The 15,665-nt window shown below is 37.5% G+C and overlaps 1 protein-coding gene across 1 annotated transcript in view; it reads right to left on the minus strand.

Annotated features, from left to right (window-relative positions):
• PRKN (parkin RBR E3 ubiquitin protein ligase) overlaps positions 1-15,665 on the minus strand; it is a 1,144,848-nt gene that overhangs the window by 895,077 nt on the left and 234,106 nt on the right. The window contains exons 3-4 of the mRNA XM_081829384.1: positions 15,012-15,033; positions 9,718-9,792 (exon numbers count right to left, since the gene is read on the minus strand). Of these exons, the coding sequence (XP_081685510.1) occupies positions 9,718-9,792; positions 15,012-15,033 (97 nt within the window). The remainder of the gene's footprint in view (positions 1-9,717; positions 9,793-15,011; positions 15,034-15,665) is intronic.

Consider the following 15,665-nt stretch of genomic DNA (forward strand, 5'->3'; position numbering starts at 1 on the left):
ATGACAAAAAGTTTAAGAGAAATATTTGTTCTCTAGAAGAGGAGTTACTGAAATGTCTCCCAATTCAAAATGTGTATGACCCACTTTAATGACCGCAGGCTTGCATTTAAAGGCACAAGTTGCTGAACACTTGGGGCCAGATGGTGCTGTCTGGAATGAAAGCACCCTCGAATGGAACATACCAGGGAACTGCAGTGTGCCCTGATGCTAACAGCATTCCCACCAGATTATGCCTTTTACTTTTATGGCTTTTCATTTCCAGCTCCATTTATGAAAGTGTGTACAGATCTTCGATTTAGAAATTAAGTAAGAGTTAGTATTCACATACCAGGTAGCCCAAACCCGAAGTATGAAAGTGACAATTATATTTTCTATATCATCCCCTTAATAGTAGACTTCTCAGTGCTCTGTCATCTCTTGATTATTAATATGAAACAAAATAAATTGAAATACCAACAGGCATTTGGAATATAGTCTGGCAGTTCCTCGAGCAGTCAAACGTATGTTATCATATGTCCCCACGTGACCCAGTAATTCTGCTCCCGGGTATACCCCAAAGGCAAATTACAATATATGTCCATGTAAAAACTAGTGCACAGATAGCCAAAGCAGCATTATTTATAATAACCAAAATAAATTAAAAATTAAATTACTAACAGCTAAAATTGAGCACTTACTACGTACTAGGAACTGAAGCATTTTATACGTACTTGCTCAGTCTTTACAAAAATACAATGAGGTTGCGAGGATAAACAAATGTACAATGATACCACAGTTATTATTCTCATTTTAAAGACAAGGGAACAGAGGCACAGGAAGGTCAAGCAAATTCCCCAGCTGCAAAGCCAGCACGTGGCAGGGTCAGGCCGTCGGGCCCCCAAGCCTGGCTCTTAGCCTTGGAACAACTCCACACCTACAGGACCCTGCCCAGCGTCCCAGCGTGTGACAGACCACCTTTGGAAGATGAGGTGATAAGTTTAGATTTTCATTTTCATGCTTTTGTCATTTTCAAACTCCTTATGCAGACAACTAGGAACTCTATGAGAGAGAGAGACAGAAAGGGAGAGAGAGAAATGGCTATTTTGCACAATAAGAAATAACTGCTTATTGCTCTCCTAATTTTGGAATTTTTTAGGAAATTAGAGTAGGAAGCATTACAGTTAAAATACCACAGTGTGCGGTCAAAATTTTAGGCATAAATTTAAATCACACTGAATCCCTTATCTTTTATTAGTCAAAAGTTGTGCTGCTGAGGGTGGCTGGGTGGCTCAGTTGGTTAAGCGACTGCCTTCGGCTCAGGTCATGATCCTGGAATCCCTGGATCAAGTCCCGCATCGGGCTCCCTGCTTGGCGGGGAGACTGCTTCTCCCTCTGACCCTAACCCCTCTCATGTGCTCTCTCTCATTCTCTCTCTCTCTCAAATAAATAAATAAAAAATCTTTAAAAAAAAAAAAAAAGTTGTGCTGCTGAGAGACCGCCCCGTAGATAGAATGGCTGCGAGCTGTAAAATCTAGACCCACAGGTCCCAAACTGAGCATGTACCTGTGGCCCAGAAAGTCTCCTGGGCAGCCAGTTAAGGGAAACTGCCAGAGATTCATGTAGCTTTTGGGAGGGCCACACAGGCCCTGCAAGTCTCAAAAAACTGCATTTTCAACAAACTTCCCCACCTCAATTCCAGGAGATTCTGATAAAGAGAGGCTATAGCAAATATTTTGGGAAAAAAATGGTATCCTTATTATTTTTAAAAGAAAACATACAAAGAAACTATATTAAAATTTAGGGAACATAAAGCAGAATAAACCTCTGTAGTTTTGAGTCATGAAAAGTGTAAGCAAAATGAACACCCACTAAGAGATAAGTAAAAGAAAAGGGGGATACTTCAACAGTTTTAACTGTTGAGCACTTTTCTAGAGCTGGACAGATGAGATGGCTGAAATTCTAGGGCTAATCAGATTTAATCCTCTACCTATATACTCTTCTTTCCTGTTATAAAATTTGAAAAACAAGCACTGCAAACCGAAGCCAAATGACGTGATTGAGCTCAAGTTAAAAGTGGGATCAAATCCACTACTTGGGTCCTAATAAAAACTGGAACCCCTCCCACCCTTCTCCCTGAGAGGACATGCTCACAAGCCAGAACCTACCACTGGCGTTCTTACAACCTAAACTGACGGTCAGAGAGAATCTGCTTAATATACCTGCTGGCAATTGTTAGTAACTTAGAAAGGATACTCACTTGGCAAATTCTTTATATACAGTGTGTGATTAATGATGAACTATATATTAGGAAGAAAGAAGTGTTCGAGCGCCTGCCTTGTGCCAGGCACTGTGTGAGATGCTTTGCAAACCTTATTTTGTTTAACCCTCACAAGAACTGCAAGGTTAATACTCTCATCCCTGTCTTCTCAAGTAAAGAAACTAAGCTATAGGGACATTAACTAACTTGCTTGCCATCCAAGATAAACAGATGATAGATCTAAGAGCCAGTGCCAGATACGTTATCTTTTTCCTCTTCTACCAGATTGTCTTGCTGTCGGTGGAAAAGGCTGCTCATGAATGCACATAACCAGTAACAGACCCAGATACATGGCATTAGCTGTGAAATAATAAAATATGGAAACACTGACCAAGTAAATTAAATGACGATACCAACATCAGACATAAGAAAATCATCAAATGCCTTTGATTTACTCTATACAAAGGATCCTCAAAGACCCCAGTGAATACACTTCATATCTAAAAGTTCTTGACCTTCATTAGAGTATCTAGTATGCCCTGATAACAAGTGAACTTGGACCCAAAATTTCATTACCTTCTCAAACATATTCCCTAAAGAGGACTAAATAAAATCAAATTGGTATCTGGCAAGCATTGAAACATAAAAGATTTTGCTAATTAATTTTAGAGCAGAACTTCTCATATTTTACCTGATTAACCTTCAATCTCAATAATACTGATCAAGAAAACAAATCCAATCACAAGTTAGCAAAGTATTATATATTCCAAATAAGACAACAAAGAACCAAAAAACCTTTTTTTGAGAACACATACAATATCATACTCAGTGATATAAGCAATATCATAAATAATTACATATGATTCATATTTGAAAAAAATCATTAAAAATGTTTCAGCTTATAGTCCTGTTTTTTATATGTTTATTTATACAGTCATTAATTCTCAGTAATATGGATTAATCTCAAAATATGGCTAAATAAAAAAGTTGGGTTGCATAAGAGACCTGTAATATAACTATCATTTATTTAAAGCTAAAAAACATGCAAATTACTAGTATTCCATATAATTAATGGAATGATAAATGCATACATAAAAAAGGTACTAAAAACACCGATGACAATAGCAAATTCCAAAATTCAGGATAAAAGTTACCTCTTTGGGAAGTAAAGAGGAGAACAGAACCAGAGAGAAGTATATTCAGGGTTTCAGTGTTAGTTGTCTTTTTTTTTTCCTTTGGCTGAATAGTGGGTATACTGGTATTTGTTATATTATCCCCATACTCTTTGGCATTCCTGAAGTACTTTACAATAACAATTACAAATACATAACCCCTCTGAATTTGATACAATGGTTTACATATAAACCATTCATTCATCTTTGACTTATAATGGAAATTTGACTTGCAAAGGAAATCAATATTGCTAATGTCAGGCACGGCAAGAGAACAAGAATACTAATCAAATTTGAAGCCACTAATACAATTTCCATGTATTTCTATTACATTTCTCTAGATTCTACATCTAACTTCATCTGGACTGGGAGTATATGTGTATATTCTCAAATAAACTTTAATTGAAGAATGTGTCTTACTATGTATTATTTTCTGACACTGAGTGTCGAACATTGAGTCTCAAATTTATATTTCTGTTCTATTCTGTCCCCTCAAAAGACTCATATAACCAAACTCCCTTTAGATATCTCCACTTAAAATTTATTTAAAACCTTAAACCCCTCAAATAAAATTTATTTAAACTCCCTCCCCCAATGGCATCTCTCTTTTTCCTCCACTCTGCCTTCTTCCTAGTGGTATCAACATGGAACCTGTATTCAAGCCAAATATCTGCGTGTCATACTTACATCTTCCCTTTCTTTCATATCAGTTAGTTCAGCAGCAAGACCTATTGAGACAACCTCTAAAACATCATAAATCTGTACACTGCGGCCATTTCCCCGGCTGGCCCTCTTGGTGAGTCCCACTGTCTCCCCAAACAACTACGTTAGCCTCCTAACTAATCTCCTTGCCTCTACTAAGTTCCAACCACAGTTACCTTCTTTGTGGCCCCAAAATATGCTTCACGAACTCCCACTCCATGTGGAGACACGAGCTGCTCCCTCCCTCTGGAATGCTCCCCTCCAGATAGTCCCAGGGCCTACTGCTTCAGGTCTCAGCTCAAATATCACCACCAAAGAGAGGCCTTTCCTCAATTTCTTAAATATAAGGTAGTATCACCCGTCTTGGGTTGGTTTTCTGTTCTTCTAAGCACTTACAATGATCTGAAATGGACCACTATCATTCGTTTTGCAGTTAGGACTGAGTTTGGTTGCATGTAGCAAAACACTGCCACCAGAAGCATAACCGAATTGGGATTTCTTTTTCACAGGTGAAAAGACATCTAGATAAAAGCTGTCCCGGGTTGGTCCCAGGCTCCATGATGCCATCAGGTACCAGGTCCCTTACATCTTTCTGCTCTGTCCTTTTTAACACGCACCGTTCATCTTCATGAAGCCCTGACAAAAATGTTTAATTGCCTTTTACTGCTCATGGGATGTCAGCTCCATGAGAACAGAGACCTTGCCCGTCTCCTCCACCACTGAAAGAATCACAAGTCATGCGTTAACAGCTCAATCCATATTTGTTTGATCATTATAAACCAATGAACCAGGAATTCGGAAGTCCTACAGTTAGGGGGTCATCCTTCATCCTAGTGGTCACACACAACAGCCATCCCTACCCCTTCACTGACCCTATAGATTCTATCCTGGGTCTCTCCTCAGAGCCCTTCCTGCATGCCCTTCTTTGCTATCACTGCCTGAGCTCAGACATTAGCACTTCTCATCCTGCAGTGCTCTCCTAAGTGCCTGGGCACCCACTTCTTATTACTCCCCCCACGATATCACACCCTCCATTCAAACTGTTGGTATAATTCCCCAAACAGAACATTCCCTGAGGGGCGCCTGGGTGGCTCAGTCAGTTAAATGTCCGACTCTTGATTTGGGCTCAGATCATGATCTCAGAATCCTGGGATCGAGCCCCTTGTCAGGCTTTGCACTCAGTAGGGAATCTACTTCAGATTCTCTCTCCCACTCCTTTGGCCCCTGCCCCTGCTCATGTGCTCTTTCTTTCTCTCTCTCAAAATAAATAGATTTTTTTTTTTTTTTTAAAGAATACTCCCTGAGAGCAGGAGCCCACCTGTCCTGTTTCCGATTGTTCTCCCACAACTGTGCACCAGGTGTGCATGCTGTAGACATGAGTGTCAGGGGACATTCGTTACAAGGATCAGATACCTAAACTTCTGAGTACTATGATCCAGGCACCTTAGCACTTGACCCCAGTCCACCCTCATCATGATACTGCCTTTCTTGTTCTTCCTTTTCCATTGCAATTAGTCACAACACATAACTGCAGTTCTAAACTATTTCAGACCTTAGTGTCTTCTCATACTTTATTATCTCTGCATAAAATGTCTTTCTCCCTTTTTACTATAGGACACTTGTCTAGATATCTCTTAAGTCTCAGCTTCTGATCCTCCACAGCCTAGCCGCCTTCCCTGCCAGGTCAAGGCAGAGAAAACTGTTCTGTCCATCCAGGGGCACTTTACCAGCAGTGATAACAATGATGACAGGCTAGAGTGCTTGCAAGGGACCAGCACTTTGTAAGTCCTTTCCATGCACAAACTCATTTAATATTCATAACGACCCTCCCAGGTAGGCGATGTCTTTTTCTCATTTTAGGAGAAGAAACTGAGCCACAGAGAGGTTAACTAGGGCTCTAAAGTTGGCAAAACTAATAAAGGACAGCCTGCATTCAAAGCCACATGGTCAGCCCTGCAGCCCATGCGCTGTGACCTACTTGTATGTTTGTCACCAGGTTGTAAGGTTGTTGTGAGCAGGGTCCATGTCTTATTGGTGCCACATATGGGTTCTCAATGAAAGAGTGTTAAATGAATAGAATTTTTAAAAAAAATCAGTTGTACAAATGCATAACGAGAAAATTGGCTCAAATATAGACTAGTGACGAAGAGCTAGTGGTATAATATTGACTGTGTGACTACAGAAGCCATATCACTGATCCTATGATGAAGTATGGCCATGTTACGAGCAAACCGCACTAAGGGACAGGCACTGGCTTCTTCCAGCATGCATCAGGTCAGTTCCAGAGTCTCAGGCCCTCTCCACTGCTCAAAAATGGCCAAAAGGAGCTTGTCCAAGATGTAGGTAAAATAAAATAGAAGTGAAGACAGAAGGAGAAAGAATTTCTAGGCATAACAACTATCCTAAACACAAAGGTTTTGTAAACAAAGGTTTCTTATGATTAAAACGGGCAACAACAAGTCCAAAGATGGAAGAACAAAGAGACACGACAAGGGAGCCCAGTGTTGGGCTGAACCAGCCCATACCTACACCTAAGAACAGATTTGGAGCATCTTTCCCAACTCTGTACTCAGCATTATCATGTGAGTACTATGAAAAAGATCAGGGTGGGAGGGTTCACACGACAGAAACGCCAGAGCTACCACCAGACCTTTTTATTCTGGAGAGCCATTTTACCAGCAGACCACTGCACTTAACCTGTTAGTGTTGCTGAAAAAAATCCAGGACGTTGCTTTGTACAGGGCGGGTAGTGATTAAGATGCTGGAGAGGGCGAGACATGGAAATTATAAGGAAAATATAAATCATGAATACATAGATACATTTAATGAGAGGCCAGAATGTGATGTAGAAACAGTTTTCAGTCTTTTGTGCTTGTTTTCTTTTTTCTTTTTCTAGTATCTATAAAAATACTATTTATAGATAGAACTCAAATATTCAAAGAAGTAGTTTGATACTTAGCATTCCTCCTATCAGTCTCTTGTGTCAAAAATAATAAATAAAACCAAAATAATACAAAAACTAAAGACAATGCAATACTTTTGAATAGAAGATAGACCATTGCAACATTTTTCCACCCGAGCAAAAGTTGAAAATACCAAGTCAAATAGCAAACCCTCAAAGATTCTCAACAAACTTACTGTATTTTTCAAAGTCTAATACAAAATCTAGAGGTGTGTTTTCCAGTCAAACCAAGCCTTAGAAGTAATTAGTGAATTTATTGCTATTTTCAAACAATAATATTCCTTGATACTTGTTTACTATAAACATTTTTTTAAACTTTCAATGGCGTGTTTTTAATAAATTGAAATCAATCATTAGAAGAATTTCCCACTTTATCATTAACTAATTTAGTCTTTTAATAGCTCATATACTCTTTTACAGTAAGTGGAACAGATTATTTTAAAAATTGTTTACTGGCAGTGAATAGGATTGAATAATTGATATACAATTTTATATATATATTTTTAAGACCATGGTAAAGGTAAAAGACTGAGATGAAATCAACAATTATATACAACATTATATGATATAAGCATATACGAAGACTGACATGTGAGAAACCAACTTTTTCCTTTTAAAGCACTCAAAAAAGATACCAACACAAAAAGATACTAATTTAATCAGCAGGAACCATACCACTACCTTTAAATGGACTACAAAATAATAGATTATGTAAATTCAGCATTTCCATTCTGCTTTTAAATTACAGAAGTGACAAACGAGTCACTGAAGTAGGCCATATAATGTGTTTTCTCTTTAGAGTGCCTCCTAACCCCCTTGTCCTCTATTTTAAATTTGAGTGACTCACAAACTCTTAGGAGCAATCTTGAATAAACAGATTTTGAATAGTAAGTACTCTAGTAAAATTGCTCCCAGAATAAATGGTGTGTCCAGATATATTCAGCACACTAAAGAAAAAGGTAAACTCCATTAGAATAGGTTACGCTGTAAGATAAAAATTTATCGTAAGACTTAAATCGAAGGAGCTCCCACGAGTAAGACATACTGAGGTCTGACATTCTGAGGTTATCCCAAGTATGAAATAGGAAATCTGGCATGGAGTAAACTTGTTCTCTTTTGGAGAGATTTAAAAGAAAATAAATTTCAGGATGAATCGATTGCACACTGGAAATAAAAGGTTTTTCTTTGCTTCTGAGAATTATTCATCAAATGAAATTAATAATAATTAAAATTTTGCTTACTCATCAGTCCTTTGTAGGTATCGTTTCATTTAAAACTCAAAACAACCCTAAAAAAATACAGGCACTATTACTATTTCCATTTTACAGATGAGAAAAATAGAGATGGAAACATTTAAAAGACTTGCCCATTGGGCGCCTGGGTGGCTCAGATGGTTAAGCGTCTGCCTTCGGCTCAGGTCATGATCCCAGGGTCCTGGGATCGAGTCCCGCATCGGGCTCTCTGCTCCTTGGGAGCCTGCTTCTCCCTCTGCCTCTCTCTGTCTCTCATGAATAAATAAATAAAATCTTAAAAAAAAAAAAAAAAAAGACTTGCCCATCCCAGAAAGTCTGACTTTAGAGTGATTCATATCCACTTCATTAGAACGGTGGACTAGAAAGTCAAGTAGAATTCTAAGTAAATGACTTCATCCAGCATCTGACATTCTTGAAATTTTAACTTCTCTGTTATATATGGCAATAAGCATGTGTTGGAGACAATACCATAAAACTCTCCTGTAATATATATATCAGTCATTTAGACTTCCATAGACAAGCATGCAACTCAATTCTGCTCAAAATGAGAATAAACAGAGGGGCAAAACAGGTAAACCAAGGCAATGGGTATTATCTACTTTTGCGGTTCTAAAGTTCTTAGTGTTCAAGTTTTAAATAACAATAGAAATATCTTAGTAAGTTTTTGTTTTTATTTTCTCTCCTTTCAGAACGATGTTTTGATGAATTATGCATAAATGGAATGCAAACACACAGATCCATTTCCCTTTGAAATATTTAAGGATGTAAAAATGAAGAGAAACTATCCTTGGCAAAACTTGTACTGAGCTTTCAAAAGCCCACGCATTTGAACTAAAGTTTGTGATGTACTCCAAAACATAGACATCAGTCGGTTCTCACACTCCTCACTTCTCCCTCTAATGTCAGAATGCTCTATCAATTTAAAAAGCACAGCTCTCTGCCATTAATTAGGTTATATATTAAATGACATAGGAGTGGCACTTCTGAATTCAAACTGACCAGATCCAACAACAGGGGAGGAAACATTCGATGGTAAAATAAAATCCAGTGACAGAATAAAACCCTCAAATACAATTACACAAATGCACCCACAAAATTTACAATTTTCTTCCCAAGAACTGCATTCCCCAAAAGAATGTGTGCTTGTCTATGTAAAGACACATATGCATAAAATGCTGTCTTTTAAAAATCCACAAATCAATGAGACTATAACACTAGTTATAGGACACCAAGTTAATAATCATGAGTTTGCACCACAAATCAGGAAAGCTTGAGGTTTTGCTTCCATTCCAATGGGTTTGTGTATCCTCTGTTTTAGCTCATGGCCAAAGAATGCTGCCTTAGCACATCCTTCATGGCCTCAGAAAGGCTTGTATGGCCACACCCACTTACCCAAAGGTAATTTCATTTAATTCCACTTCTACTGGTAAGTGGTTTATGAGAATTGTGTTCTTATCAATATTAAACCTAATAATTGGAGGGAAAAAATTAATATATTAAAACAGGAAAGTAAAACTCTCCTGGTCCCATTCAATGTTGTTTCCTCTGTCTTATAGGCATCACTGAAAGTGTAACTAAAATAAATTATTTTATTACACATTTAACTTGATCTCCCATTTAATTCATACCTAAAGAAAATAAAAGGGAGCAGAGCAAATATTTACCAATATTAAGCTATAAATTAATTAAAGCTGTAGCTCAAGTCCACCCACAAAGAGAAAATGAGGAATACATAGTCTCATGTTTATCGGTCAATAAGTAAGTTTGGTATGTAAGTTTTAAAGAGCTTTTTCATTTAAAATTTTTCATTGTTCTCTGATAACAATCCCAGGCCTGTTACAATTACACGACAAGAGCAAAGAAGGAAAAGGTAGAATCTGGGTGAGCAAACTTTAGGTTTAAAAGCTTTAAGGTGAGGGGTGCCTGGGCGGCTCAGTGGGTTGAGCACCCGGCTCCTGGATTTCATCTCAGGTCATAATCTCAGGGAGCTGGGATGGAGCCCTGTGTCAGGCTCTGCGCTCAGCGGGGAGTCAGGTTGAGATTCTCTCTATCCCTCTGCCCCTCCCCCCCCAGGCTCACACAGGAGCTCTCTCTCTCTAAAATAAATTAAATCTTTAAAAAAAAAGGAAGCTTTAAGGTGAATGGTATGGGCACAAATTCTCATTTCTTCTAAATGATACTTCCTTCGCTGAAGGATAATGACTGTATCAAATTCTTAAAACACAACTGGGTCAACTGCATGATGGAATCTGAGTCCAGTAACAGAGACAACAGAATAGACGATTTGAATTGAGGACTTCAGTGAATAGTAATAAAATTTCGCATTGTGTACTTGTTCTTCCACTTGTCAAGTTTCCTACGAGACATGGTTTTTCCCTTATATACTCTAATAAAATGCATCCTATGTTAAGATTTAGGGGATTGGTTTGCTGCAGAGTTTTACTCCCTCACATATCGTCTATCTTGGAAAATGAGCACAATAAGGACAATGGAAACATCTTTGAGAGGCATGAGCCTATTAAATAAACCCACAGACTCTATCTTCAGTCTCTTACAAGCTAAAAGAATCTCAACTTTTTTTTTTCTTCAAGTCTGTGTTTATTCATGGCGATCCTCAAAGACGTTTTATAAGTCCACGGGGGCACACAAATGTCAAGACTTCCTCAGAAAAATAACATTTCTGAGGGTACTGAATTATGCAAAAAATTAGTAATTCAGAGATTTTTTCCAAATGACACATATAAACAGCAGACAGAAGCAGATTAAATAAGGGACTTCTGGGAGTGAGACCTTGCTCTGTACAGATTACCATCCTTTGATTCTAGATTCTAACAGTTTGCAGGACTTACCAGCCACCATAATAATGCACCAGTACTTTGAAGGAACTCAAGAGGGGATCTACATTTACCTAAATGCATGAAGCCAGCAGAACGTTCCATTAGCAAGACAACCCTTTGGAAAAAAATGTTTGCATTATTCCTGAAGTGTTTGCAGGTCTCATTTACACAACTGTACTTTTACATACAAAGAAATCACTGCTGAGTATAATGGTATGTAAACTGGCTCCCTTTTGTCTTACAATCAGAGGGAAAAAAATGAATTTTAAATAAAACATCTTGGCCATATATATTGTCATTTGCAGAATTCTTCTTTTATATAAAAACAAAAGAAAATCATGGTTAAAGTGCATTCTGTGTTCTAATTTAATCTAGCCTCTGTCTCGCATTCAAGAGAGAAGGTTAAAAAATTAAATACATTTAGTTTATAAATGAAACTATTTCATCCCCAAATTCCTTCTATAACATAAAAGTAAAGTACCAATAAAAGAGGAGCAATTTTTCTAAGTGAATGTTTCCTCTAACCATCATAACCACAATGGTTACATAAGATGCTCATTTTTTTCCTAAAACTATAGTGCATGACTCTCAAATCCATTTGGAAAATGTGTATAGCTAGAGTACACATTATTAAAAACTTTATTTTTGTTTCTCTTAATATTTGGTAAGAGCTTTACAAATAAATACTAATCATGTCCGTTCAAGCCTATAAGGTGCTAATGATTCTGTTCAAGAATTCAAGAAAGATGTCTTAATACTTCTACAAGTATTATGTTGTATTGGCCTTATACTTTTAGTGTGAATTAGTCTTTAAATGTCTCTAAGAATCAGTTAAATTATTTACTAGTTTCTCACATTGAAAATCACTTATTAAGAAGTAGTGCCCCATTAAAATAGATGCAAATAACACGCTTATTTATTTTCTATAGGGAGAGATAATTTCTATTCCTCTGTGGAAGATGGTAGAACTTCTGTTTGTTTTGTTTTAATTAAATTTTATCTTAAGGTATTTATAAGTTCAAATGTAGCTGTAAGAAATAACACAGAGAGATCCTAGATTTCCTTTGCCTAGTTTCTCAAAGGTAACATGTTACAAAACTGTAATACAACACAATTGTACTATCAGCATTGATACAGTCAAGGCGCAGAACATCCACCACAAGGGTCCCTCCTGCCGTCCTGTTGTCCTTTTACTACCGCATACTCTTCCCTCCTGCTCCCATCCCCTCCTCCACTCATCTGTCCTCCATCTCTATAATTTTGTCATTTCAAGAATGTCATATAAATGGAATCATTCAGCATGTGACCTTTTTGGGATTGGCTTTTTTTCATTTCACATAATTCCGTTGAGATTCATGCAAAATGTTGTGTATTATCAATTGTTAGTGCCTTTTTGCAGTTGAGTAGGATATGGATGTACCAGAGTTGGTTTACTCATTTACCACTGAAGGACATCAGGGTTATTTCCGTTTTTCTCTAATGTGAATGAAGCTGCTATAAACATTCATGTCCTAGGCTTTGTGTGACCACAAGTCTTCATTCCTGAGATAAATAACCAAGACTGTGACTACTGTGTTGCAGGGTAGGTGTATGTTTAGTATTTAAGAAACTGTCAGACTCTCCTCCAGAGTGACTGTACCATTTTCTATTCCCCCCAGCAATATATGAGTGACCCAATATTTCCATAGCCTCATGAGCATTCAGAGTCATCACCATTTTATACTTTAGTCTTAGCTATTTTAGTGGTTGCTCTAGCTATTACTATATCAGTGATAATTTACCACACAAGTTACGTTTTACAGCTTCAAGTGAAGTATAAAAACCTTACTCCCTTTATGTCACTTTACCTCCATTTATAATATATTTGTCTTAAATATTTCCTCTTCCGACACATAGAACCACATCAGACATCATTACAACCCTCAAACATAATTTAGAAAACTCAAGAGAAGGAAAGTCTGTATATTCAGCCATACTTTGGCTTATTGTGTTCTTTCTTCCTTTCTAATGTTCCAAAGTTCCTCCTTTTTCATTTCCCTTCTTGATAAAGAAATTCTTTGATCCATTCTTTTAGGGAAGTTTGATGACAATATATCTTAGGGTTTTTTTCCATCTGAAAATACATCAATTTCTTCTTCATTTCTGAAAGATCTTTTCTCTGGGTATAGGTTTCCAGATTGACACTTCTTTTCTTTCAGCACTTGAAAAATGTGCCACTTTCTTCCAGCCTTCATGGATTCTGATGAGAAATCCACTGCCATTGAAATTGCTTTTCCATTTTGCATAAGATGTACGGGCATACATCATTTTATTTGTTTCACTTTACTGCACTTCATGGATATTGCATTTTTTTTTACAATTTGAAGGTTCAAGACTTCAGTGGAGGAAGTAGATGCAGATGTGGTGGAAACACAAGAGAACTAGAATTAGACCTGGAGCCTGAAGATGGGACTGAATTGTTGCAATCTCACTACAGACACTTATGGATGAGGAGTTGCTTCTTACAAGTGAGCAAAGAAAGCAGTTTCATGGGATGGAATCTACCTGGTGAAGATGTGTGGAGATTGTTGAAATGACAACACAGGATTGTCAATATGACATAAGTTTAGTTGATAAAACAGGGGCAGGGTTTGAGAGCACTGGCCAAAGCTGAAAGAAGTTCTGTGGATAAAATGCTAACAAACAGCATCACAAGCTACAGAGGCATTGTCAAAGATTCCATTGGTGTCTGATTTTGAGAAATTGCCACAGCCACCCCAAGCTCCAGCAACCACCACTCTGATGAGTCAGCAGCTATCATCACTGAGGCAAGACCCTCTACCAGCAAAAAGATTATGACTTACTGAAAGCTCAGATAACAGTATTTTTTAGCAATCAAGTATTCTTTTAATTGAGGTATGTATATTGGGTTTTTCTAGACGTAATGCTATTGCACACTTAATAGACTACAGTATAGTGAAACGATAACTTTAAATGCAGTGGGAAACCAAAAAAGTCCATTTGACTTTATTGTCATATCAGCTTTACTGTGGTGGTCTGAAGCAGAACCTGCAACATCTCTGGGTTATGCCTGTACATTTTCTCTAGCTGCTTTCAAGATTTTTTTTTCCCTGTCTTTAGTTTCTAGAAGTTTGTTATGATGTGTGTATTGCTTTGACTATGTCAAAATTCTGGATTCCTTCAGTTTCCTAAATTTGCAGTTACTTGTAGTAATTGGGATATTTTCAGCCATTATTTCTTTGAGTACTTTTAGTTCCTCCTTCTTTTATCCTCTCCTTCCAGGACTCTGATGACAATTTTGAAATGCTCTTTTATAGACCCACATATTTCTGTAACTTGCTCTTTTCTTTCTTCCTTCCTTCCTCTCTTTCCTTCCTTTTTCTTTCTTCTTTCCTTCCTTCCTTTCTTCCTTTTCTTCCTGCCTTCTTTCGTCTATTTTCTCTGTTCAAATTGTGCAATTTCTACTGTTCTGTCTTCCAGTTCACTGACTTTTTCCTCTATCCCCTCCATTCTTCTGTTGAGCCCATCCAGTGAGCTTTTTATTTGTTGTTGTATTTTTCAATTCTATAATTTCCATTTATTCTTATTTATATCCTTTATTTCTTCTCTCAGACTTATTTGTTTCATTTATTTCAAGCATGTTTGTAATTGCTTATCGAAGCATTTTATCATGGCTGTTTAAAATATCAGATAAATTCTAACATCTTTGTCATCTCAATATTAGCATCTACTGATAGTCTTCTCAAAGAGTTTGAGATCTTCCTGATTCTTAATGGTTTTCCTTTGAAACCTGAGCATTTTCTCAGTATGTTATGAGACACTGGATCTTATTTAAACCTTCTGCTTTACCTGGCTTTTTCTGACACTATTCCTGCAGGAAAAGGGGATCACCACCTCATTATTGCCAGTGGAAACAGAAGTCCAGGTCTCCATTCATTATCTGGTGAAATGGGGACTCCTCATCATTGATGGGTGGGAGTCATGTTCTGGCACCACACGTGATCTCCAGTGGCACTGTGGTAACAGTGGCTCTGTTACCACTTAGCAACTGTGAAAATCCCAACTCACCTCTAAGACCCTTGTGTTACCATGCCAGCAGGGAGGGAGAGGTGTAGCTTATTATTGTCAGGGGGGCAGGTGTGTAAGGCACTCATTATAGATTCACAAGGGAGGTAATCTAGACTCTCCATCACCCTTTGTAACTGTTGGTGGGGATGAGGGTAGGGCCACAGTTTTTAAATAATTTGGCTTCTCAGGGTCATTTATTTGTCTTTGATATTTACAACCTAAGCTCGTGAAGTCTAAATGTCTCTGGTCTTCCAAACTCAGATCATGTCATATCATAAAGCTTAGTTGGAAGAACAGGAGTAATAAACTGATGCCCTTTAATATTTACTACAATAATCTATTTTATGAAATGATGGTCTCCAAATGTGTATCTACATTTTAAACATCATAATATTGAGTATTTAAAGGAATTTATGAACATCCACCTGGATGAAT

Source organism: Leptonychotes weddellii, chromosome 8, assembly GCF_054177405.1.
Source record: "Leptonychotes weddellii isolate Sample4059 chromosome 8, ASM5417740v2, whole genome shotgun sequence".
Taxonomy (NCBI): Eukaryota; Metazoa; Chordata; class Mammalia; order Carnivora; family Phocidae; genus Leptonychotes; species Leptonychotes weddellii.